The 13,594-nt window shown below is 31.8% G+C and overlaps 2 protein-coding genes across 2 annotated transcripts in view; both read left to right on the top strand.

Moving 5' to 3' along the window:
• The window catches only part of LOC127728308 (divergent protein kinase domain 1B-like), a 302,906-nt gene that overhangs the window by 131,211 nt on the left and 158,101 nt on the right, over nucleotides 1-13,594 (top strand). The gene's annotated exons all lie outside the window — the stretch shown is intronic.
• The window catches only part of LOC127728291 (uncharacterized), a 65,869-nt gene that overhangs the window by 38,140 nt on the left and 14,135 nt on the right, over nucleotides 1-13,594 (top strand). The window contains exons 7-12 of the mRNA XM_052235623.1: nucleotides 829-949; nucleotides 5,432-5,494; nucleotides 6,117-6,246; nucleotides 9,787-9,856; nucleotides 11,102-11,172; nucleotides 13,126-13,217. Coding sequence (XP_052091583.1) covers nucleotides 829-949; nucleotides 5,432-5,494; nucleotides 6,117-6,246; nucleotides 9,787-9,856; nucleotides 11,102-11,172; nucleotides 13,126-13,217 — 547 coding nt within the window. The remainder of the gene's footprint in view (nucleotides 1-828; nucleotides 950-5,431; nucleotides 5,495-6,116; nucleotides 6,247-9,786; nucleotides 9,857-11,101; nucleotides 11,173-13,125; nucleotides 13,218-13,594) is intronic.

Below are 13,594 nucleotides of genomic sequence, written 5' to 3'. Positions count from 1 at the left end.
ACTTTTAATTTTTTGGTCAGATATAGGACTGACAGAATGAAAAGTTTTGCTGGTCTTTCAAAAAATTTGTTGGTTTTAAATTTTCGAAATTGCATCAATGAGATTTTATGCTTGAAAGCTAGAGAATCAGAAAATTAAATGAAAGTACAATAACACGGTTTTGTTAGACAAAACATGTGGATTACAGTTTAGGGTTTCCATTCAGAAAAAAAATTAAGATCAGTAGATCAGAATTTTCCAAATATGGGGGAAGTTTCTGAAAGAATGGTGATCATGAATTTTAAAGGATAGGGGCTTATATAGAGTGATAGGGAATTTTAAATTTTAAAGAATGGGACTTTTATAAATGCATGGGGCACACTGTGCATAAACTCTGTAGGGGAAACACTGTGCTCAAATTAAGTATTTCTATGTGTATTGAAAAAAAAAACTTTTTTGAATTTCATATGAACATTTGCTAGACAGTCAAATATTCTGAAGATGCAAAGCAGTAATTTGTGTTATTGTACATTGATTTGGTTGAATTGATTCATAGTTCACATTGAAGCAGTTGATTATGAAAAGAGAGAATCTTTTTGTATTAGACTAGCACTGGATATGTACGACTATATTATTTTATTAAAAAATTCAGAAAATCCAATTTATGTTTAGAGCATAGAAAAAAGTTAAAGTTAAACAAAATGGATGGAAGATCTTCATTTCTTAGATAACTGAAAAAATAGCAATCCTTTATTTTGATAAGAACATTGTCAAATAGGTAGATATATCATACATACCATAGGATTTCTTTTTAAAAAAAATGGTGAAATACATTGTAATTTCTTTTAGATTTGCACAATGTTATTTGAAATTAGATGAAGCAGATAAGGCCATTGATGTTCTCCAAAAGTATTGTATTGATTTAAAGAAGAGTGGTGGTACAGACACACGACGTAAACACCAGGTTCAGGTATGAAACAGCATATATCTTAGCAAATATTTCATCATCTAACAGTTTACCCGGTAGATAAATACTCCTCTTGAGATTTGATATTTAACTAAAATAAAAGGATAGCACATGAATGACTTATGCTGTAAAGAATTCAGTTTAAACATTGGCCACATAATGCTAAAAAATACATTGCTGTATGTAAATTAGACATGAACATTTTGAAGACATCTAAGATTTATTATTTCGCCTTGACGGAGTCAAAAAGCAAGACATAGGTATGCTGTCAACAATGTATTAGTTTGTGATTAGGTCTAGTTCATGGTGAACCACTAGTGGTAGGTCAATGATATTTGGTATGCAGTTGTATTAGCATTGGCACATCTCATTACCATGGAGATTATTTGGCCCCGCCCCCTCAATCAAGGTCTATTGACTTTGAAACTTTGCTTCTTTTACATGTATTAGTTTGTGTTTAGGTCTAGTTCATGGTGAACCAGTAGTGGTAGGTCAATGATATTTGGTATACAGTTGTATTAGCATTGGCACATCTTATTTCCATGGAGAATATTTGGTCCTTACTCCTCAGTTAATGGGTTATTGACTTTGAAACTTTTGCTTCTTTTACATGTATTAGTTTGTGTTTAGGTCTAGTTCATGGTGAACCAGTAGTGGTAGGTCAATGATATTTGGTATACAGTTGTATTAGCATTGGCACATCTTATTTCCATGGAGAATATTTGGTCCTTACTCCTCAGTTAATGGGTTATTGACTTTGAAACTTTTGCTTAGTTTACATATATTGGTTTGTGATTAGGTCAGTTCAAGATGAACCACTAATGTTAAGTCAATGATATTAAGTATGCAAATGTATAAGCATTGGCATATCTCATTTCCATGGAGATTATTTGGCCCTGCCCCCTCATTCATGGTCTATTGACTTTGAAACTTTTGCTTAGTTTTCATGTATTAGTTTGTGATTAGGTCAGTTTAAGGGTAACTGTTAGTGGTAGGTCAATGATAATTGGTATGCAGTTATATAAGCATTAGCACATCTTATTTCCATGGAGAATATTTGGTCCTTACCCCTCAGTCATGGTCTATTGACTTTGAAACTTTTGTTTGTTTACATGTATTGGTTTGTGATTAGGTCAGTTCATTATGAACCACTAATGTTAAGTCAATGATATTCGGTATGCAAATGTATTGGCATTTGCAAGTTTCAGTTCCATGGAGATTATATAACCCCACCCCCTCATTCTGGTTCATTGACTTTGGAACTTTTACATAGTTTACAAGTTAATGTTTGTGTTTAGGTTTGTTTAAAGGGAACGACTTATGAAAAGTCAATGGTATTTGGTTTGCAGTTGTATTAGCATTGGCACTTCTCATTTCCATGGAGATTGTTTAGCCCTGTACCTTCAGTCATGGTTCATTGACTTTTAATATTTGCATAACTTACATGTTAAAGTATTGCTATTTTAATTTCAACATTTGCATTATCAAAATAACAAATAGGCGAGACATATCTCTGTGTAAACAGTTTATTTTAATAAACTAGGATAAACACTGCTTACCATGAAGCTTAAAAGTCAATAGCAAGTTTGGAAATTTTGAATCCATGGACAATACGTTGTTTGAGAAATGTGTTTAACTTGCCATGTGTGTGTTTATACCCCTGCCGAAGCGGAGGTGGCATTAAGTTTTACCCTTGTCCATCTGTCTGTACTTCCCAAAATTGGTTTCCGTTCTCTAACTTAAGTTTGCCTCAACCAAATGTTATCAAACTTATACACAATGTTTTTTACCACAAAACACAGATCAAATTTTGGTGGCATAACTTTAACCGTTCTAGAGTTATGCCCCTTTATAAATTTTTCATTTTTTTTCTGAAAATATCAATGATGTCATTGTTCCAGTAATTTTTAAAATTTGAGTTATCTTCCTTTGTCCATGATTATAGTTGAATCAACTACAATCAATGCTTTATACAATGCAATGTTTAATTTTCCTTCCACTGATAAAACACAGATCAAGTTGAATTTGGGTAGTGTCACTTTAACCATTATTGAGTTATGCCCCTTTATAAATCGAAAAATTGCAAAATTTTAGTTTCCGTTTTGTAACTTAAGTTTGCCCCAACCAAACATGAAACCTATACACAATACTTATTACCACAAAACTAAGATCAAGTACAAATTTGGGTAGCGTCACTTTTATTGTTCTTGAGTTATGTCCCTTTATAATGTTGTATGCAAGCGGGGGCATCATCTGTGTCCATGGGGACACATTCTCCATTTTTTTAGGCAATGCCTTGTGGCTGTATAAAGATTAGCATTGATCTAACTTTGTATAAATTAAAAGGAAAGGGCTGAAATACTGAGCAGAATTGAGCATAGTGTTTTAGAAATCATGATTAAGAAACTAGATCAGTAAAATATTTGATCAGAATATTTTCAGATACCTTGAATTCATTATCATTCATGGGATACCAATTTTCGTGGGTAAAGATGAACCATAAATTTTAAAAAATTCATTAAAGTCATATTTTCAATAGGATTGTATCTCTTTATTTTTATATTGTATACAGACTATGGAAAAAAATAGGAAATCAAATATCCACGAAAATACAACTTTTCCTCCAACAAAAATTTGTATCCACAGTATGCATATATTGTTGTTAAGAACCAGTTGCAGTCATTATTGGAAGAATTTTTACTGTTAGGTTTTTTACTTAAAACTTCGGAATCTATGATGAGTTTATTTACAACCACTGGGTCGATGCCGCTGCTGGTGGTATTCCCAGAGGGTATCACCAGCCCAGTAGTCAGCACTTCTGTGTTGACATGAATTATCATTGATATGGTCATAATTATAAATTAACTGTTTACAAAACTTCGAATTTTTGAAATACTAAGGCTTTTTCTACCTCAGGAATAGATTACCTTAGCTGTATTTGGCAAAACTTTTAGGAATTTTTGGTCCTCAATGCTCTTCAACTTCTTACTTTATTTGGCCTTTTTAACTTTTTTGATTCGAGCGTCACTGATGAGTCTTTTGTAGACGAAACGCGGGTCTGGCGCAAATACAAAATTTCAATCCGGGTGTCAATGATGAGTTTACTGTGGATTCAGTTTTATTCGTGGCATACCAATTTTCGTGGGTTTCGTGGGTCACAGCAAACCACGAATTTAAGAATTCAACGAAGAATAATCCTGAGAAATGTGTATGGAGTCGGATGTTTATTTCCGGTTATTTTATGCAGTTCTAGCATAGTGTTGACTAGCGATAAACATTGTAACATAACACGTGTTTTTATTGAAAGAAGATAACAGTATTTTGATTAAATCAATAATAAATATATCGAATATCAGTGATAATTTACTTTTTAAAATCGATTAAAACTGTTCATGGAAAATAACTGCAAGTTGTTAATTAACGTGTCATAGTTTGGTTTACTGGTGATTAAAAATCAATAGGATTAAGTACGGGGATATTGCCCGTAGGTAATATTGTTTATGACAGGAACATTTATTTTCACACCCTTTACTTAAAAAATGTATTGATAAACTTTTAATAAGATAAATCCAGTAATACACAAATTGTTCTTATAAGAAAATTCCAATAAATTGCCGTTGAAACATATTTGTTTACTTAATTCTGGACAAAACGACATTTTTTCGTAGAAATATTGTAAATGAAGAATGAAGAAAACAAATTGCATTTCAAATAAAACTAAGAAAAATTGTCGATTAAGCCTGCATTTTTGTTTATTCTGGACAAAAACGACATTTGTTTTCGAAATAAAATTTTACTCATAACCGGAAGATGAGTTAATTGTATCACTGATGTATGGCTTGGGTTCTAGCTTGGGCTACAAACTTCGTAAGCGGCGAATTTCTTACCGTTGACCATTTTCTAATATGACTGCTAATTATATCATGATTAGGGAAATAAGCTTTCAATCAGTTGGTCATCATAGAGTTTTGAATGCCTTATAAAATTCCGACAAGAATTTATAAATTGTAAAACAAAGAAATAATTAGTTATCTCTGTCCACAATTGTAATCAAAGTTTTCAATGAACACTTTAACCTAGAATGACCAAGCCAGGATTTTGACAATTCAAAACTTTTTCAATGAATTCTATTTTTTGTTTTATTATTGATCAAACAGAAATCCACGACTTATGTATCTTAATTTTTTTTTTTAAAAAGCTATCCACGAATTTACGTATACCACGAAACGTCTTTTTTTCTATATCCACGAAAATTGATACCCACGAAAATAAATGAATCCACAGTATATTCAAAGAAGTTTTAAAATATCAGTTGTAGAACCTTTTTGGACATAATTGTGAAAAGCATTGCAAAGAGAATGGTACAAGTATTGAGTAAATAAGTTGTTTTTAATGTACCATATGGAAATACTTAGCATAAGGAATTTAATGTAGGACAAAAGAGAATGGGAATGAGAATCAAAAGAAAATTTTATTATTTTTCAGGTTTTATTAGCAAAAGCCTATCTGTTAAAAGGAGAAAAGGATATGGCCATAGTTATATTGCAGGTAATTTTTACTTTCATCCAATCTTGTCAACTAGACAGTACAACTACATTATTATGTATTGGGCCAAAATAGTCCAGATTCAACAACAAACAAGTGTCTGCTAGTCTGGTGCCTACCTAATATAAGGAAGAATTTTGACTACCAGATTTCAATACACCGTGCAAATGATTTGTTTTAAAGGTCTATTTGCAATTGTTGGCCTCATTATTTTTTAGCTGTTCTGTTTCCATTTGCAGTACTATCGCACACAAAAAGCTTGTGTTAAACCCTGAATTGAAAATGAGCCATCTGCTGTAAAATGGACATTGGTCTACATATAACATCATTGGAAGATATATTACTTTGTCTGTTAGATGTTAGAATCTTGGCTATCTCCTCCTGACATGTATTACTTTCCTGCAATCATACTTATAACTTTGTAACATCAGAACTGAAAATGTTGTCATACAGTTCAGTAAAAAAAGTAACTGTATGATATTTATTGTAAATCAAGTTTCAAGTGTTACAAAACCCCAAATTGAAATAAGTTTTTTTTTTATATACTATTGCAAAAGTTTAAGTGAAACTCAATTGGTCATAGAATATGAAACACTCTCTAAGTCATGTGCTTTGTACATTTCAGGGAATTTTGAGACATGATAAAACTTTTGTTGATGCTTTGATAGAATATGCACCCCTTTTGTACCCTCTAGGCCCAGCCCAGAGTGAAGAAGCAATGACAATTTTGTTAACACTACTAGCAAATCACAAAGGTAAATATACTGTTGAACTGAATGAAATATTTATCATTACTGTTTCATATTTTATTTGTGATGTTTATACAAAGTCCTCATAAATGGTCCTGATTATTTTTAACTGTTATTTGTTCCATGTTTGACTAGAGTACCGATTCTGGATTGTAGATATACTAAAAATCCATTCATAATTTGTTGTAATGTTGTACTTAATATTTAAGTGTCTGTTGTTTATACTGTACATATTTCACCTTTGGTCAGTGGATGTGTGTTTTGTAATAATGAAAAGTATATAACGCCTGAGTAAGCATCCAGAAAAACAGTTACCTCCTTGCAAAAATCTTTTGACCTGACATTAAAAACCTGTCTGAGTATAAGTCTAACTTGCCGAAATGTGTGCCCAATGAACAAAATCTTCAAAGTCACACATAATGAGTTCTTAAGACAATTAATTTAAGCAACATTTTAATTATCCTGATTTGCTTCAGAACTCTCCATTTGAACTCATGATATGTAAAATTAAGCATTTAGTACTCATATCAACAATATAATCAACATAATTCAAAATCCTGCTCTATCCCATTATAAATAAACTTCTGTGTAAATACATGTATTGCGTAGCAGTGCCAGTTGTATCCAGGTTTGAATGAAACATAAATCATAAATGATCTATAACTTTTATTATTTTATATTCATCACTTAATTTTGGCCCTTGGGGAATCTACTCAGCTATAATTAAAATTTTTGCTCCATGCCTAAGCCAAGAGCCTATGTGCGTACTGAAAAGTAGCAAAGTAAAGACACCTGGCTTGACATCACACCAATCCAATTGGATCTATGGTACCAAATAAAAGCGTGAGGCTATCAGAAAGCATATGAGGCTATCAGGAAGCCTATGAGGCTATCAGAAAGCCTATGAGGCTATGTCTGAGGAAGCCTATGAGGCTATGAGGAAGCCTATAATGATGCTATGAGGAAGCCTAGTATGTGGCTAAAAGGAAGCCAAGTAGTGTTGATGTTTAATTGGTGTTGGAATGAATTTGTATGAAATTTGACAGTTTATCCCCAGAAATTCTTGGGGAATGAGTGAAATTATTGAAACAACCAGTGATAAAATTTCATAAATGTCCATAACACAGATGGTAACAGCTGAGTGTCCCCAAGGATTTGTGATGTAAGGGAGGGGATACCTTCAATAAAGCCATGAGAAAAAAGAAAAAAAATATATATATAAAATACACACAAAACATAAAAGAAAAGCTAAGAATAATCACATAATGATAACACATAAAAAACAAACTTTAGTCACAGAACAATACTGAAACTACTTTGAAAACATTCATGCATATTTCTTCTTATTTTATATATATGGAGAACTTGAGAAATAACATTTTCTTAAAGCTACCTAACCTACTTTGAAAAGATTTAATAGATACTTGTGTTACTAAATACATCTACTGTAAATATCTGAAGACCAGCTTGATCTTCTATTTGTCTTTCCAGCTCTAGAAGCTGTCCCTATTCTAAAGCTATTATCTGAGTAACATATAAGTAAATAATGTCTTTCTTAAATTTCTTATCAATGGTTAAGAAAAGTGGGTCAGTTTGATGGATAGGAGTAAATTCCTACATTACTGTGTAAATTCTAATAAAATCTTGTATGGGCAGATAAGTATTAATTTAATTAAGCCATAATTTATGTAGCTGAATGCTTATGCCCTTTTTTATTATGGATACTGAGTGAGCAGAAGTGTACAGATTATGTAGAGTGTAAAAATTCATTCTTATATATAAGGGCATATAATGGAATCTATGTCTATACTCTGTTATTCCGTTATTCTGAAATTCTTGATTTTTTTTCCATGTACCATAGATATTGGTCTGATTTTTTGTTACATTAGTGTATAATGATGACTTATGGATTGAGAACGTGTTTTGTTCTAGTTGACAGACTTTTTGTGGAACTACTGTCCTTGGACTTAGTAAATTGTACTCCTCTTTACTATTTTATAGTTTTGTAATGTCTGTAGATTTAAAGCTATTTTTGGTACATTATATAGTAATGATGAAAAAGTAGTGCGGGCAAAACATAAGCATGCTGTTTCTGGCAGTGTTGGCTGCATTAACAATTTGTTTAAGTTTTTGATTTGGTAAGTTTAGACAAACCACATATGGTAAGTCAATGATATTTGGTATGCATTTGTATAAGTATTGGCACATCTCATTTCCATGAAGATTTTTTACCCTGCCATGGTCTATTGACTTTGAAACTTTTACCTAGTTAACATATTAAAGTTTGTGATTAGGTCAGTTTTAGATGAAACACTAATGGCAAGTCAATGATATTCATTATGCAGTTGTATCAGCATTAGCATATCTGATATTAATGGGGATTATTAGCTCCGTCCCTCAGCCATTGTATATTGACATTGAAACTTTTGCATAGTTAACATATTAAAGTTTGTGATTACGACATTTTAAAGGGGACCACAAAGATATTTAATATGCAGTTGTCAAAGTGTTGGTATATCTCATTTCCATGAAGATTTTGTGGGCATGGTTCATTGAATCGGCATGTTTTGTGAAGTTTACATGTTACTAGCAAAATTACATTATAACATACAGACAACATATATCTCTGTGTCAACAGTTTATGTTTTAGTTGACCAACTTTTTTGGAAAATCCAAGTTGAACTTTATTTCTGGTGGTCAACATTTGTTGTTCTGGTTGAATGACATTTCCCATTCAACAAATCCACAATGATATTCTAAGTTTTGCCATATATGCCACAGTATATATCCAAAAACATAATGTTGTCATTGTATATCCCTGATACACCTAACTTCCAAAACGGTCATATATTCCGGACATTTGTATAATGTCTGGTAAAAGTCCGGCTGGGCAAATCATGAAACGGTCATCTATTTTTTAGTTTTCAAGGCTTTCTTAAGAGACGGTCATTTTAACATAATTCGCAATCTTTTTGACCCAACCTTTTGCCTTTAACAGCCACACATTTCCGGTCATAAAAGTGACATCATCATTAAGTACTATCTAAACAACCCCTACTTTAATACCTTCTCATTTTAATCAAGGCTAATTAGTTGTCGAACAGCTGAAATTTACCTGTTCAGGTGACAGGTAAACTTTTTTGAACCAGACATTGATCGGTCTATTCAAAGTTATTTTCTTACATTTCAGCGGTTTGCATCTAATTAATTTAGTCAAAAAGATTAAAATTATCAGAAATATGTTTACAAATATGATTTGAAGAAAAAACTAAAAAGGTGAAAATTAAAAATCGTCATAACCACGTTGTTTGAACCAGAAACATGTCTCTGTTTGAACTAGTACACGTGTGCGCAGGTGTGAAATTCAATTCTGCATCCTAATTTCTTCAAAAATGCTTAAATTGTCATTGATACCTTTATCTCACGTTTATTTCGAATATTTTCTTGAAGAAATAACGTAAAGCAAACATAGATTATCTCATGTAAGCTCTTTCTGTTATCTTCTATGGTAATATGCTTATCAACAGATTTATTAATTTGTTTCAGATAATAGCTACATTAGAGAGAAATTTACATGGGCTTGTCAACAACAACATGGTCTTACCATCTTAGAGAGGTTTGTTATTTTATAGAATTGACTTCATCAATACAAAACATTAAGGTATACTGACCATAATTGTCCTCATGATAATTAGGGATTAGCCCATTAATTGACAGAAGACCTATAGTAATCAGCTTCTCAGTGTGTCAGTACATCACTATTGTTTCAGCTCTCTAACTTTAAATATTCTTGGAGTTTGGTAATAAAACTGTGCATGATAATCCACAACTACTAGAAGATGTGTCACATTTAAGAAAGAAAACCATACAATAAAAGTCATGGTCAAAAACGTAGTTTAACTCACCCCTATGCATACGTACAAAAATCATTTCAGATAATTTCATTTGTATAAACCGCGGAGTGGAGTGAGACAAAACAAATTTGGGCAAACACCCTCTACCCCCACCCTCCACAAGGATCTGCCACTGCCAATAAGAAGCAAAACTCCTCCTAAACTGCTTGACAGATTTTTATGTAAATTGATACAGTTGTAGAACATCACCTGAAGATGTGCATAAATGAGTATTATCATTCAAACATTTTTATTGCGGTTATTTGGTAATAGTCTCTTGTCATTGGAATTTCTCCAAAACAGCTTGATGGAAATTATAACACTAGAAGATGCCAGCGAATTCGCGGTACAATTGGGCAAGTGTTGAAACAAAGCTACACATAAAAAGGGGGAGGGGTCTGGACGTCGGGTGCCTGTGTTTACACATAAAAAGGGGGGGGGGGGATCACTTCGACACGTTCAACGCCCATTTCATTTTTGGACAGTTCTGCACCTGAGTAAAAAGGGTGGATGTCGTTTAATTTAGCAAAATGATGCACTTGCAATACAATACAGGATCCTTATACCTTATAGGCCTAACTGTCATATTTTCTATCCTTTCTTCTTACTTTCACTTGGATTTCCCGGGCAGTACGTCGACTGAGCATGCACAAAAGCGTATAAGACATGGATCGATAACGGTCTCCGAATTTGGATATTTTCTCAAAAATTGGTGTTTTCTGTGGAAAAAAGATTGTTTCAAAGACAAATTTAGGAAGTACAAAACACTACATTTATATGTCATATCACAAATATTTTCGACTTTGTATGGTTTCAGAGGAGTTGAGGCTCAATTAATTTCCTTAATTGTAAATGTTTATAGACAAAAGTCATTATAATTGAGATATATACATATTTATGTATAACTTGTACTCATATATTTATGTATATCTTGTACTCATATATTTATGTATATCTTGTACTTTTAGTGTGGCAGGAAAAGCATGGTCAGACATAGCTTCTTTGGTGTTCATGGCTACATCTGTCAGAGAATGTGGAGGTACTTAAGTAAAAAATATCTTAAATTTTATTTAAAATATTTTAAAATTCAAATGTATTTTTAACCTCCTCCTATCACTTGATTAAGCAGAAAATCCAAGAAAATGGCTTCCTAATGGTTAAATGTGTTATAAACGTATAATTTGGGGTTTCTTGAAACAAAATGTTTTCTGTTTCGGGAAATTGTCTCAAACTTTTAAGTGCATTTACTTCAAGTTTATTGGTCTTTATCGGATAGTTTCCTCATTGGCAATCAAACCACATTTATTTTTAGGAGTTTGATGTTGTGTAAAAAAGAAAAAAACATTGACGTATTATGAAAATGAAAGAGCCTGGAACAGTTGCTGGCTGTTTGAAAATGAATAGATAGTTTGGATTATTATATGTTTTATAGTGAATATTTTTAAAAATTGAATGCTTTTTGTCTCAAACCACATTTATTTTTAGGAGTTTGATGTTGTGTAAAAAAGAAAAAAACATTGACGTATTATGAAAATGAAAGAGCCTGGAACAGTTGCTGGCTGTTTGAAAATGAATAGATAGTTTGGATTATTATATGTTTTATAGTGAATATTTTTAAAAATTGAATGCTTTTTGTCGAGCCTGTGACTTTTGTCGCAAAAGCGAGACATAACAATCCTACATTCCGGCGGCGGCGGCGTCCACAAATATTCACTCTGTGGTTAAAGTTTTTGAAATTTTAATGACTTTCTTAAACTATCCTGGATTTCTATCAAACTTGAACAGAAGCTTGTTTATGATCATAAGATAGTATCCAGAAGTAAATTTTGTAAAAAAAAGAAATCCTGTTTATCTGTATTTTACTTATAAATGGACTTAGTTTTTCTGCCAGTTAACATTACATTCACTCTGTGGTTAAAGTTTTAAAAATTTTAATAACTTTCTTAAACTATCCTGGATTTGTACCAAACTTGGACAGAAGCTTGTTTATGTTCAAAAGCTAGTATCTAGAAGGAAATTTTGTAAAAATTTATTTCCTTTTTTTCCTGTTATAAATGGACTTAGTTTTTCTTCCAGTTAACATTACATATATATACAGTCTGCATTTAAAGTTTTTAAAACATTTATTAGATTCATAAACCATCCTGGATTTTTACCAAACTTCAACAGAATCTTCTTACAATCAAAAGATAGTATCTAGAGGAAAATTTTTAATAATTTTTTCCCCATTTTTGTTGAGCCTGCGACTTTTGTCGCAAAAGCGAGACAAAGTGATCCTACATTCAGTCGTCGTTGGTCGTCGTTGGACAATCATCAAGCAATGTAAAAATTATCTTCTTTATCATTTGTTTATTCAATAAATTTATGTTTCAACTCTTTTATAAATCTATAGATTTGATTGCATACTGTATTCATTTTTTACAAGCATAACTTTTTTCATACATTTCAAACGTTTCATTTCATTAACTGTAAATCTATTATGTGCATTCCCCTATCACACTGAAAACATAGACAACAGCAAAAGTAGGCGAGACACTGGGTTCCGAGGAACCCTTATGAATTTTTATAATTTTATTGGGGTGTAAAAGCATTGACCAAAGCACATTTTGTATGAAGCGCAGAAGCGCTTCATATAAAAAATGTGTGCACGATCAGCGTTTTTACAACCCTATAGAATTATAATAGAAGCATTTAATTCTTATAATTACATTTTTATGCTACAACCATGAGATTAAAGAGTTATATCAAGCTTTTTGCTTGTTTTTCAATGTTTAACATTGTCAATATTGATTGGTAATTTTGATTACTACCTTTTTTTTCAATATATAAATACCTGCTGATATTTGTACTCATTGAATTCATATCCTTTTCTGTGGATTATTTCTGATTTAGACAATTCTGAAATGAATAGAAATTGTTTATAGCATCTTTACTGTATTGTAGAGTTAAACTCTGATCATGCATTGATGAGTAAAAAACAATATAATTTTAGCTGTTGAGGAGGCTATTTCTATCATGGAACATGCCTATGATTTGAAGAAGAGTGACTCACATACTCTGTTGACATATGTACACATGCTAGAGGTATTTATAGTAATGATACATATCAAGAGTAATTTTAGTCAAGCATCATACTTATATCTGTCCTTTTATTCTTTGTAATACGTTTGCTTCACATTAAACCAATGAATGCTTGGAATGACATGACAACAAAATTCCTGATCATCATTAAACACATGGAAGAGACTACAATGATGCCAAGACAAATGTATATTCATAGAAATCATTTAACTGGTTTGAAGTAATATCTTTCAACTAAGATAACCAAACATGTTAAAAAACAATTAAATAAAATTCAGAAACAAAAAAGAGAAAAATCATAATATAGCTGTCATGTTCAGTGTGAACATTTTCTCATAAAATAGGTGACCTCTGATTAAAGGATGATTTGGTTGAACATA

The sequence above is a fragment of the Mytilus californianus genome, unplaced genomic scaffold (genome assembly GCF_021869535.1).
Source record: "Mytilus californianus isolate M0D057914Y unplaced genomic scaffold, xbMytCali1.0.p SCAF_2, whole genome shotgun sequence".
In the NCBI taxonomy this organism is placed as follows: domain Eukaryota; kingdom Metazoa; phylum Mollusca; class Bivalvia; order Mytilida; family Mytilidae; genus Mytilus; species Mytilus californianus.
This window is presented reverse-complemented; position numbering and strand designations above follow the sequence as displayed.